General features: G+C 45.3%; 1 protein-coding gene across 1 annotated transcript in view; it reads right to left on the bottom strand.

Moving 5' to 3' along the window:
• LOC115166452 (IQ motif and SEC7 domain-containing protein 2) overlaps positions 1 to 13,186 on the bottom strand; it is a 201,460-nt gene extending 188,274 nt beyond the window's left edge. Inside the window, exons 1-4 of the mRNA XM_029720352.1 lie at positions 13,090 to 13,186; positions 12,382 to 12,627; positions 11,519 to 11,663; positions 7,793 to 9,437 (exon numbers count right to left, since the gene is read on the bottom strand). Coding sequence (XP_029576212.1) covers positions 7,793 to 8,496 — 704 coding nt within the window. The 5' untranslated portion in view covers positions 8,497 to 9,437; positions 11,519 to 11,663; positions 12,382 to 12,627; positions 13,090 to 13,186. The remainder of the gene's footprint in view (positions 1 to 7,792; positions 9,438 to 11,518; positions 11,664 to 12,381; positions 12,628 to 13,089) is intronic.
• Between the last annotated feature and the right edge of the window lie 477 nt (positions 13,187 to 13,663).

Here is a 13,663-nt window from a genome sequence, read left to right as displayed (position 1 = left end):
GAGAGACAGAGAGAGGGGGTGGGACAGAGAGAGAGAGAGAGAGAGAGAGAGAGAGAGAGACAGAGAGAGGGGGGGTGTGAGACAAAAGAGAGAGAGAGACAGGCATCTATAACTCAAAAAGGAGGGAACATGTACAGTAGGGGAAGACCATCTGTTCTGTAGATAAGGATGAGGAAAGAAAAAATATATATTGTTGAGTAAAAGAAAGGGGCTTTATATCCCAGTATTGGTGCTTTGGTCTGTGTGATTCTGCTTCTTCCATTAGTATTTTCACCTCAGTGTAGGTGTGGTCAGAAACAGACAAAGTCAACTATAGGCTTGTTAGCGATCATAGAGCTAACATCTGCTGCTAGCTACAAATTACAGACATGTGACAGCTGGCATGACTACAGTTAGCCGCACAACGCTAGCCTGGCACGCAAAGAACAGTAGATTAACTGCTGTTAGAAGGAACATACCCATAATATCCTCACGGTTGTTGTAAGACCAGAATCCCCCTGTGATTGCTTCTGGAAAAAAAATATATTGGTTTCACCAAAAAAACAATGATTGGGTTCGAGAAAATCTTTCATCTTTAAATATTAAGTACGACAACAACGTCAGCCTAACCAACAGTTTACCAGACAATTCAACGTCAGCCTAACCAACAGTTTACCAGACAATTCAACGTCAGCCTAGTGAACAGTTTGCCAGACAATTCAACGTCAGCCTAACCAACAGTTTGCCAGACAGTTCAACGTCAGCCTAACCAACAGTTTGCCAGACAGTTCAACGTCAGCCTAACCAACAGTTTGCCAGACAGTTCAACGTCAGCCTAGTGAACAGTTTGCCAGACAATTCAACGTCAGCCTAGTGAACAGTTTGCCAGACAGTTCAACGTCAGCCTAACCAACAGTTTGCCAGACAATTCAACGTCAGCCTAGTGAACAGTTTGCCAGACAATTCAACGTCAGCCTAACCAACAGTTTGCCAGACAATTCAACGTCAGCCTAACCAACAGTTTGCCAGACAGTTCAACGTCAGCCTAGTGGACAGTTTGCCAGACAATTCAACGTCAGCCTAGTGGACAGTTTGCCAGACAGTTCAACGTCAGCTTAACCAACAGTTTGCCAGACAGTTCAACGTCAGCCTAACCAACAGTTTGCCAGACAATTCTCTGGGGTGCAAAGATGCTGTGTGTGACATCACTACAGTCCTGTTATTATAATCCAATCAGGTGACAGTAACAAGGCCAGTGTCCGCTGTACGGAACCAGATGAGAGCCAAACCAGAGCCTAGCAGCAGCCATAACGAGGTCCCAGTCCCAGTTTGTGGAATGTTAAACTATATGTAAGAAATGCAAACACTCAGATGACAGCCAGGTCCCAGTAAGAGTCATGATGAGAGGGTCACACCCACATTTTTACCATGTTTTATTAGGGAGATGAAATAAACCAGCAAAGGAGAGGAGAGGCAACAAGAGACGCGGCAAGGAGATGAGAGGAGAGGAGAGGAGAGGAGAGGAGATGAGATGAGATGAGAGGAGAGCCAAGGAGATGAGAGGAGAGTCGAGGAGAGGAGAGCCGAGGAGAGGAGAGCTGAGGAGAGGAGAGCCGAGGAGAGGAGCACCCCTTCTATCTGAGAAAACAGAGGACATGTACAGAGGGTTCTTCCTCTCTGAGAAGTGGGAGTGTATTTCAATTGCAGCAAATTACCTCTCCTTGTCTTCCTCATCTCCATGTAACACACATAAGCCAACCAACAGCAGTACGTACCCAACCTGCACCAGCAGAGGACATCACATAGCCTACATCTCTCTAGTGGCTAACCATCACCCCTTACAACAATCAACCATGACAGACGGTGTCTGTTCCAGACTTTTAATCATGTCTTATTGGTTAGTTAGTAGAACAAGTGCTTGAGAACCTTTTTCAGCAGTGAACTGGAGTTTATAGCCCAAAGGAATGATAATGGGGGTGGCAGGTAGCCTAGCTGTTAGAGCGTTGGACCAGTAACCGAATAGTCGCTGGTTCAAATCCCCGAGCCAACAAGGTGAGAGAGAAAGAAAAAAAACATATGTCAATGTGCCCTTGAGCAAGGCACTTAACCATAGTTGCTCTGGAAAAGAGTGTCTGATAAATGTAATGACCAGTCTTCTGACAGGAAACATACCTGTGTACACAGTACTTCAAAATATATATAACATCGTGATATATCACAATGTTTTTTGACGATTTTACGGTATTTTATGTTTTTGGAATAATACAAGTTCTAGGTACGTTTTATGAGTAGTTCATGACCCTAGGGTGGCAACACAAACCTGTAAACCTGTAACATGATACGTGATATGGGCAAAACATCTAGGCCTAGATCATTGGGGAGTGTTGGAATCATAAAAATAGAATGATTATTCAAATTCATAGTTGAATACATTGTTGTTTGACATGACAACGAATTAATAAACCAGGGAGGAATTATTGACAGGGTAGGAACCAAAGTGTGTTAGTCAGTGTTTCTAGGGGACCCTATGTTGATGTTACGTTACCTCATATAGTCAGCTATCTGATACATACATGATTGGCCTGTTCCTTTCTGATTTAGAAAATACCGTTGCACAAACAACATGGTGATCTAGGCGTACAACAGCACTGGTACCAGGCTGTAATGTCTACTTCCAGCTCACACTCTCAAACACCTAGATCCCCATGAAAGCAGCTCACTCTCCAGATCCCAATCACCTGAATTCTAATCACCTGTTCACACACCTGTATGTCATTATCACACACTATTTAGTTCAGTTCTTTGCACCGCATCATTGTGAAGTATTGTTTGTTTTGTGACACTTCAATTTGGAGCGCTGTTGCATATTCCCTGCCTGTACCTTAGCCAATCAGATTTCCTGTTATCTACCTATTTCCTGATCTCCCGGACTACGTTACTAGCCTTTTCCCTGCCTGTACTGTTGTCTTGTTGGACCCCCTGTGTATGACCTTCTGCCTGCCCCTGGACCCAGCTACCTGCCTCCTCCTGTGTATGAACTTCTGCCTGCCCCTGGAACCAGCTACCTGCCTCCTCCTGTGTATGACCTTCTGCCTGCCCCTGGACCCAGCTACCTACCTCCTCCTGTGTATGACCTTCTGCCTGCCCCTGGACCCAGCTACCTACCTCCTCCTGTGTATGACCTTCTGCCTGCCCCTGGACCCAGCTACCTGCCTCCTCCTGTGTATGACCTTCTGCCTGCCCCTGGACCCAGCTACCTGCCTCTTCCTGTGGTCCTTTGCAAATAAACACCAGCTGTGCCCTGCTCTTGAAACCAGCTCTCTGTCTCCCATCGTGTTCATGACACAAGGCTGTATAGCTAGCTACGTTTGCTCTGACTAGGGTTGAATGGCGGGAACCCGATTATCGAGATTTACCGACCAAAACAACTCCCTTTTTTCTGCATAAATAACTGTGAGAAACCAATAAATTATAATAAATGATTTATATGAACAGCATGGCGTGAAATGGAACTGTTAAATGATATGTCTAAATCTGTCTTCTCTATAGCCTCTGCATGATGAATCGTCAACGCTCAAGGTGGGGACAGACAGCCCATCTCAGACTGACTGTCCATCTCAGACTGACAGCCCATCTCAGACAGACAGCCCATCTCAGACTGACTGTCCATCTCAGACTGACAGCCCATCACAGACTGACAGCCCATCTCAGACAGACAGCCCATCACAGACTGACAGCCCTTCTCAGACAGACAGCCCATCTCAGACTGACAGCCCATCTCAGACTGACAGCCCATCTCAGACAGACAGCCCATCACAGACTGACAGCCCATCTCAGACAGACAGCCCATCTCAGTTCACAATGCATGTAGATTTACAGTATCATCTCATCATGGGAACTTGTTTTCTTATGACAGGTTGGCCTACATTACCTCCCTTATCTTACCTCATTTGCACATGCTGTATATAGACTTTTTCTACTGTATTATTGACTGTATGTTTGTTTATTCCATGTGTAACTCTGTGTTTGTGTCTCACTGCTTTGCTTTATCTTGGCCAGGTCGCAGTTGTAAATGAGAACTTGTTCTCCACTAGCGTACCTGGTTAAATAAAGGTGAAATAAAACAATTAAAAAATAAACATTTTGCTGCAGCGTAGTCTGTGCTACAGTAACATAAAGACTGAACGGCGTCTAATTTACCATCTCCATCTGGCTTTCGGGGGTCACCTTGTTGTTTTTTAATTGTAAATATATATATATGTTTTTATTGCAGCTGCAGAGATTAAAAACAGTCTATCACTCGAATATCGTTGCTTTAAATCAGTCCACGCGTGAGCACTCTGTCACAGTCCTTCTCTCTCTCCATCAATTCCATTCAAATTGCATCCATAATAGATCGTCCTGTTCTAGATTGATAGATAGCCCTAAACAGTTGAAGTCAAAAGTTTACATACACTTAGGTTGGAGTCATTAAAACTCGTTTTTCAACCACTCCACAAATTTCTTGTTAACAAACTATAGTTTTGGCAAGTCGGTTAGAACATCTACTTTGTGCATGACACAAGTCATTTTTTCAACAATTGTTTACAGACAGATTATTTCACTTATAATTCACTGTATCGCAATTCCATTGGGTCTGAAGTTTACACACACTAAGTTGACTGTGCTTTTAAACAGCTTGTAAAATTCCAGAAAAAATATGTCATGGCTTTAGAAGCTTCTGATAGGCTAATTGACATCATTTGAGTCAATTGGAGGTGTGCCTGTGGATGTATTTCAAGGCTTACCCTCAAACTCAGTGCCTCTTTGCTTGGCATCATGGGAAAATCAAAAGAAATCATCCGAGACCTCAGAATTGTTTTTTGGACCTCCACAAGTCTGGTTCATCCTTGGGAGCAATTTCCAAATGCCTGAAGGTACCCCGTTCATCTGTACAAACAATAGTATGCAAGTATAACACCATGGGACCACGCAGCCGTCATACCGCTCAGGAAGGAGACGCGTTCTGTCTCCTAGAGATGAACGCACTGGTGAGAAAAGTGCAAATCAATCCCAGAACAACAGCAAAGGACCTTGTGAAGATGCTGGAGGAAACAGGTACAAAAGTATCTATATCCACAGTAAAACAAGTCCTATATCGACATAACCTGGAAGGAAGGAAGGAAGGAAGGAAGGAAGGAAGGAAGGAAGGAAGGAAGGAAGGAAGGAAGGAAGGAGCCACTTCTCCAAAACCGCCATAAAAAATCCCGACTACGGTTTACAACTGCACATGGGGACAAAGATCGTACTTTTGGTAGAAATAGAACTGGTTGGCCATAATGACCATCGTTATGTTTGGAGGAAAAAGGGGGAGGCTTGCAAGCCGAAGAACACCATCCCAACCGTGAAACACGGGGGTGGCAGCATCATGTTTTGGGGGTGCCTTGCTGCAGGAGGGACTGGTGCACTTCACAAAATAGATGGCATCATGAGGCAGGAAAATTATGTGGATATATTGAAGTAGCATCTCAAGACATCATTCAGGAAGTTAAAGCTTGGTCGCAAATGGGTCTTCCAAATGGACAATGACCCCAAACATACTTCCAAAGTTGTGGCAAAATGGCTTAAGGACAACAAAGTCAAGGTATTGGAGTGGCCATCACAAAGCCCTGACCTCAATCCCATAGAAAATTTGTGGGCAGAACTGACAAAGCGTTTGCGAGCAAGGAGGCCTACAAACCGGACTCAGTTACACCAGCTCTGTCAGGAGGAATGGGCCAAAATTCACCCAACTTATTGTGGGAAGCTTGTGGAAGGCTACCCAAAACATTTGACCCAAGTTAAACCATTTAAAGGCAATGCTACCAAATACTAATTGAGTGTATGTAAACTTTTGACCCACTGGGAATGTGATGAAAGAAATAAAAGCTGAAATAAATCATCCTCTCTACTATTATTCTGACATTTCACATTCTTAAAATAAAGTGGTGATCCTAACTGACCTAAGACAGGGAATTTTTACTAGGATTAAAAGTCAGGAATTGTGAAAAACTGTATTTGGCTAAAGTGTATGTAAACTTCCGACTTCAACTGTAGATATATAGCCCTAGCTTACCGCTTTCAGGTAATATATTCAATGCAGTATTAGCCTTATAATTAGTTAATTGATGATGTGTTATGCATAACAAGCTTCTAACTTATAGCCTCTGTCTCTTGCGCAATACCCAAAGCACCTGTGCTCCGCTGGTCTCTCCTTAAAAAAAACGTTCCTTAGCTCTTGGAGTCCCATGCAGGAAAATCGAGACTAGAATAGCTTGCTGGAGATTATGGATTTTTTTTGTTGCATTTCTTATACCAATAGACTATTAGAAGAGGTAAGCAAGCTCTTGCTTGCTGAATGTTAAATACAGAAGTCAATAGAAATGATGAGTAATTTGAAAGAAGAGTGAACTTGGTGATGGCGGTTAGTTATTCAGACCCATAACTATTAAATCTTCGTGAAGACAGCCTGGATGTCATTAGTTAAGGACAACGAAACGTATTTCATGTAACTGTTGAAAGTGAGGAAGGAATGAAGCAACAATAGAGAAAGAGGAGGTAGGCTAATAACATTAGGAGAGATATTATGAAAGGTATATACGTGTCAGCCTACTAATTATACAAATAGGATCTATTATATAAAGAAATGTGAATCAAATTCGCTAGCCTATACTTTTGACTTTGTAGGCCGCATGTGCTGCATCAAAATCCCATGATCTCTGCCTGCTTTATCATGATTTGAACCATGTGCCTAATTCCAGTCCATATAATACAGTATAATACAATATAGTACAGTAATACAGTATAATACAATACAGTATAATACAATACAGTATAATTCAGTTCACACTCCAAAAGATTAGCCTAATGGAGCTAGTTTCATGTGTTTACCCCAGAGAGCATATTGCTAGCTACAGTATGTATTGGATAACAGCACAATCATTTAGGATTTTTTTGGGGCTTGGACTCATTAAATGTCTTTAATGTAGGACTCATTAAATGTATTAAATATATCTCTCATCGAGCTCAGGTAACATCAGGTTTGAATATTCTATCAAAGCTCTAATCCAATCCAGAGAGTGGCCTATTTATATGTTTTATAATGCTTTTGAATGACACTTCCAGTTTTGGCAGGAAATACCGAGTTACCCGGGAGAAAAGTGATTTATTCTCTGGATGGAACATTTGTAAAATACCGGGATTTTTTTTATTTATTAAACTCTGGCTCCAACTCTTACCGCAGCATTGTTGTTACCAACCTCTTGTTGCATCTATCTGATCACTGCAGACTGAAGAGTGAACAGCAAGAAGCTGTTCGCGACTCAAATCTCCTTGATTTTACAAAGGGTTAGATGTCACATTTAACAAACCAAACATTGAAATACAGTTATAGAAGGTAAAGTAAAAAACACAAAACCGGTCCGTGCATCAATACCTGTTTACAGTAAAATACGGTGTACCGTCCAGCCTTTTTGTCAGGTAGCTTGAAACACCATGCTAACCGTTTAGCAGTGGAGTCTGTGCTCTTAAAGGTAACAGACACACACACACACACACACACACACACACACACACACACACACACACACACACACACACACACACACACACACACTGAAAGGTAAACGTAATGACTTACTGTCTGTGGTCTTAAAGGTAACAGACACACACACACACACACACACACACACACACACACTGAAAGGCAAACGTAATGACTTACTGTCTGTGGTCTAAAAGGTAACAGACACACACACACACACACACACACTGAAAGGTAAACGTAATGACTTACTGTCTGTGGCTGTGTGGGTGGCTGGTGGGGTTTCCCAAGGTGGAACTATTAAGTCTCTCTGTCCTCTCTTTCTCCATCCTGTTCAATCTCTCCTTCTCCATCTCCACGAAGCTGGTCCCTGTCCCGGTCGAGATGGTCCGCGTCAGACGCATGTGGGGTGTCCGTTTAGGGGTCTGTGGGGTACGGGGGGTCTGGGTGGTGACGGGGGTTTGTTTGGGGGTTTGGGGTGTACGGTGGGGGGTCTTGGGGGTTTGAGGGGTGTGTTTATCCCATACAGGTACCGTGGGTACGGGGGCCGGTACGGCTGTAGTACTGGTACTGTAATAAGACTGGGTCTGAACCGGGCGGACTGGTACGGAGGGTATGGCTGTAGTGTTGGTTCTGGTACTACTATAGGACTGGGATTGAACCGGGCGGACTTGTACGGAGGGTATGGCTGTGTGGCTAGTTTTGTTGGCGGGTTGTGGCGGGGGGCAGGGTGGCGGTGGGGGTTGAGGGGGTAAAGGTCGCTGGTGGTCTAGCCGTAGGTCTTTATTCTCCTGGGCCAGTCGGTCTAACTGGACCTCTAGCTCATCGATACGGTGCCTCTGGGTGTCCAAGAGCTTCTGCTGGTTCTCTATGATGTTGTTGAGCTCCAGGAGGTACTCCACGGCCCGGTTAGTGCTCTCTGGGCTGCCCTGGCCGTGACCCTGACTCGCCTCCATGCTGCCGGTCTGGTCCTGGTCTCAGTAATCTCACAGGTGATAGGCTAACAGGCTAACGAAGGGACCGGTCCTGAGCTGTGATAGGCTAACAGGCTAACGAAGGGACCAGTCCTGAGCTGTGATAGGCTAACAGGCTAACGAAGGGACCAGTCCTGAGCTGTGATAGGCTAACTGGCTATTGAAGGGACAAGTCCTGAGCTGTGATAGGCTAACAGGCTAACGAAGGGACAAGTCCTGAGCTGTGATAGGCTAACAGGCTAACGAAGGGACCAGTCCTGAGCTGTGATAGGCTAACAGGCTAACGAAGGGACCAGTCCTGAGCTGTGATAGGCTAACAGGCTAACGAAGGGACCAGTCCTGAGCTGTGATAGGCTAACAGGCTTTTGAAGGGACAAGTCCTGAGCTGTGATAGGCTAACAGGCTATTGAAGGGACCGGTCCTGAGCTGTGACAGGCTAACAAGCTAACGAAGGGACCAGTCCTGAGCTGTGATAGGCTAACTGGCTAACGAAGGGCCAAGTCCTGAGCTGTGATAGGCTAACTGCTATGCCCTCCCCCCCACCAGAAGAAAGTGGGGGGGAGGGGGGTGACTTTAAAAAGGTCCCTCTAGACGATCACAACGTTATAGTTCCTGGTTTTGCCCTGCCAGAGACGTCGGTTGGCGCCTCGAACATCTGGTTGGTCCAATCAGGTCAGGTGATCTTGAAGAGGGGTCAGAGTCCCATCTTCTGAAATCATATAACACAACGTCACCAAGTCAAATAGTCTTCCTGTAATAGTCTGTTATTTCCAAAGAAGAAGAAGAACAGGGGCCCTTATCAAAAAGGACAGACAGGAAGAACATGTTCCGTGGAAGAAAAGTGAAGGGGTCCAACTCTTTCACTTGGTCATCCCTGGTCCCCTTTGAACACTTCTTGAATAGGGTCATCTTGGAATCTATATCTATTCAAAAAGAAGAAGGAGAAACGAGCATGACAGTTTTGTCTGTTCTGTCACTGATCAGCAGATAAATGAGGATTTCTCTGTCTTATCTTTAAATGAGAGATCCTTGAGCACATGCTCAAGAAGTTATATTATTATATGACAGTTTATCTCACAAACAAACAGGTCGACAAGGATCCTCTGTTGGTTGTTTTTTGTTTTTTTTGTAATCTGGTGAGTCATTCCTCAGGAAAAGAGTTCCAGGAGATCTCCCTTCTCTGTGTTATCCATTCCAAGGAAATGGCAACAAAAAAGACAGGAGGAGTTTGATACCAAAAAGACAAATAGTGTGTTTGGAGTGTCTACTCTGGGTGAATGTGTGGAGTTCTAAATTATGTTTTACCTTTGTCTTTGTCTCCGTACATGTTCCCTCCTTTTTGAGTCATAGATGCCTGTCTCTCTCTTTCTGTTTCTCTTTCTCTCTCTCTCTTTGTCTCACCCCCCCTCTCTCTCTCTCCCTCTCTCTGTCTCTCCCTCTCTCTTGTCTCTCCCTCTCTCTCTCTGTCCTTCTGCATTTGAGGCTGAAACTACTGTAAGCTTGTTCTAACCAGTAAAATTGTATTCTGTATTTTCTATTCCTGGTGGGTTCCAGCTTTAGAACAGTAGAAATCCTGTAATATTCAGAATCTAGCTGTCAACATCACCATTTGCCAGGAGCCACATCACCTAGCCAGCAGCCACATCACCTAGCCAGGAGCCACATCACCTAGCCAGGAGCCACATCACCTAGCCAGGAGCCACATCACCTAGCCAGCAGCCACATCACCTAGCCAGCAGCCACATCACCTAGCCAGCAGCCACATTACCTAGCCAGCAGCCACATCACCTAGCCAGCAGCCACATCACCTAGCCAGCAGCCACATCACCTAGCCAGCAGCCACATTACCTAGCCAGCAGCCACATCACCTAGCCAGCAGCCACATCACCTAGCCAGGAGCCACATCACCTAGCCAGGAGCCACATCACCTAGCCAGGAGCCACATCACCTAGCCAGGAGCCACATCACCAATCCAGCAGCCACATCACCTAGCCAGCAGCCACATCACCTAGCCAGCAGCCACATTACCTAGCCAGCAGCCACATCACCTAGCCAGGAGCCACATCACCTAGCCAGCAGCCACATCACCTAGCCAGCAGCCACATCACCTAGCCAGCAGCCACATCACCTAGCCAGAAGCCACATCACCTAGCCAGCAGCCACATCACCTAGCCAGGAGCCACATCACCTAGTCAGCAGCCACATCACCTAGCCAGGAGCCACATCACCTAGCCAGGAGCCACATCACCTAGCCAGGAGCCACATCACCTAGCCAGGAGCCACATCACCTAGCCAGAAGCCACATCACCTAGCCAGCAGCCACATCACCTAGCCAGGAGCCACATCATCTAGCCAGGAGCCACCCAGGAGCCACATCACCTAGCCAGCAGCCACCCAGGAGCCACATCACCTAGCCAGCAGCCACATCACCTAGCCAGGAGCCACATCACCTAGCCAGCAGCCACATCACCTAGCCAGCAGCCACATCACCTAGCCAGCAGCCACATCACCTAGCCAGGAGCCACATCACCTAGCCAGCAGCCACATCACCTAGCCAGCAGCCACATCACCGGAGCAGCCTTCTGACTGTGGCAAATGGTTGATTACACAATACACGTTACTCAATAACTACGCCACCAAGTTATTTCCCTGTAGTTTTCGTGACCATTTCATTCAATTTACTCTACAAGGATCGAGGCACATCTCAACTCACACTCCAACCAAGTCCCCCCCTTCCCGTCTTTTCCCTCCCTCCCTCCCTCCCTCCCTCCCTCCCACTCTCTCTCTGTCTCTCTCTCTGTCTCTCTCTCACACACACACACACGCACACACACTCTCTACAAACCTATTCTACTGGTCCCTCTGTGTGTCTATCAGCCTATTTAAACTATATCACTAAGGATTGTCAGTATGCTAATCTTTGACTATTCACAGGTTAAACTTCCTGAAAACCTTTCCTCATGCCTTGTCAGAACATTCCATCAGCATCTGGAGGAAGAGATACCTATTCACGTGCTCCTTGTTCTTCTCCGTGGCAACAAGGATCCTGTGTATCTCCTGTCCATGTCCGTTGCGGAGATTGAAGCATTCTTTGTCCAATGCTGTAGAAGAGAAACAAGAAACTGCCTTGACAGTTCTTCTTGCTTGTGCTGCAGGGATGAAGAAGAAGGAGGAGGAGAAGGAGGAGGAGAAGGAGGAGGAGGAGGAGGAGGAGAAGAAAGGGGAGAAGAAGGAGGAGAAGATGTGAGGAAATAATTATTGATCTTCTCTCTCTCCATATGATCGAATAACCCCCAATTTGTCTTAAGTGTGGAGTTCCAATCCGTTTAACAAGAGAGAGAAAAAAAATATGACAGATCTTCTAGTGAGGAACCCCGCTGCTTAATGTTGTAGTGCTTTTCTCCAGCCGGTAGAGTGCAAGGTGGCCTGTTCCGGTGCACCGGCGGCGACACCGATCCAGTCCCCAGCACAGTACTATATCCCGTTATTCCGTTAGCTCTGAGGCGCGCAGGCTGCTGTGGTGTCGAGATGCGGCATGGAACAGCTCGGGGCTCTGAACACACACCGACAGACACCGTCACGCCACGGCGACAAAACCACCGATACAATCGTCCCAGACACTAATGTCTCCAACGGATTTACACACTAACACGTCACGATTAAATGTAAAGCCTATAGCGGACTTAGTTATAGTGTAGATGTCAAGTAATTTAAATGATGGCATTGGTAATAGTGCCTAGTGTCTCGCCTCGCTCGTAGCAAATGTGACAAGCTCATTAATTAGGAGCACGGCGCGATATATCCTTCAAGACAGATTTTAACCATTTCATAAATTAGCCTAAAAATGTTGCATATATTTCCCCTTACATCTCGTAGTGGTGAAGTTCATCGCAGTCTTAATATTTCCTGAAGATAGAATAGCCTAAATCCAGATCCGTCACGGCGTGGTTCTGTATGCTGGCAGAACGTGCGGCTGGATGATTAGTTGGTCCATCCCCCGCGGTCCCCGTTCAGCATCCCAGATCCACTGCACCTGCCGCCGCCCTCCGCCATTCTGCAGCTCCTCGCAGCTCTTCTCACTGGCTTTCCCAAATGCCGTCACAATTCTTCCAGCTACAGAAGGAGAAGGAGGTGGAGGAGGAGGAGGTGAAGGAGGAGGAGGAGGAGGTGAAGGAGGAGGAGGAGGAGGTGAAGGAGGAGGAGGAGGAGGGGGTTGCATGTGGTGGCTCGGCTTATTCCAGTGAGTCAGAGGAGATATATATATATTGTTTCTTTCTCTCCAAACAAACTGGAGCTAACATATAGCGATGACGGTGGAAACCAAAACTGCGGTCCTCTAGTTGACCATGTTGGACCGAAGAGACGTGTGTTCTGAAGAGCGACAGGTCCGCAGTTAGAGCGGTAATGGATCATGTCCAATGATGTGTATAAACCCTGGATTGCTGATGTTATTTATTGGTCATTGAGAGGCCTTGAAGCCACTGGCCGGCCGTATTGGCATTCCCCAGTTGGAGCAGTTCTCGAATGAATATAATTCTACAGTATTTTAATTAAATATTTCAAGGACAAAGTTACCTGTATTTAAGTAGCCTATTTCTGTTGTTGTATTGGGGACAGTGACGTTGCTCTCTAAAAATTATACTTTAATCATCGCAAGCATGTTTTAAACAAAACTAAACATACAAATCATTAACATAATATAATTAACGTTTGCATTAAGGTGTCTGTAATAGAATAAACGTGTCAAAATCGAATATAGACATTAAGAAATTATATTTCTATATCTTCCAAAACATATTTTACAACTATAGAGTACCAAGATGGCTGCACGATGGATTCAATACAGCACCCCTGTCAGTCATCCAGAGTGTATACACATGGTTATACAGACAGTCTCTCTCTCTCTCTCTCTCTCTCTCTCTCTCTCTCTCTCTCTCTCTCTCTCTCTCTCTCTCTCTCTCACACACACTCAATTCAATTGACTTTATTGACATGGCAAGTTGATTATTACTTACATTGTCAAAGTATACATATAGAAAAATAAAAAATATATATTTATATATAAATAAATGGTGGGACCAACAGCAATAATAATAGTAGTAGTGGACATGGGATTACCATTAACACCAACTACAACAACAATATTAAT

Source organism: Salmo trutta, chromosome 28, assembly GCF_901001165.1.
Source record: "Salmo trutta chromosome 28, fSalTru1.1, whole genome shotgun sequence".
Taxonomy (NCBI): Eukaryota; Metazoa; Chordata; class Actinopteri; order Salmoniformes; family Salmonidae; genus Salmo; species Salmo trutta.
This window is presented reverse-complemented; position numbering and strand designations above follow the sequence as displayed.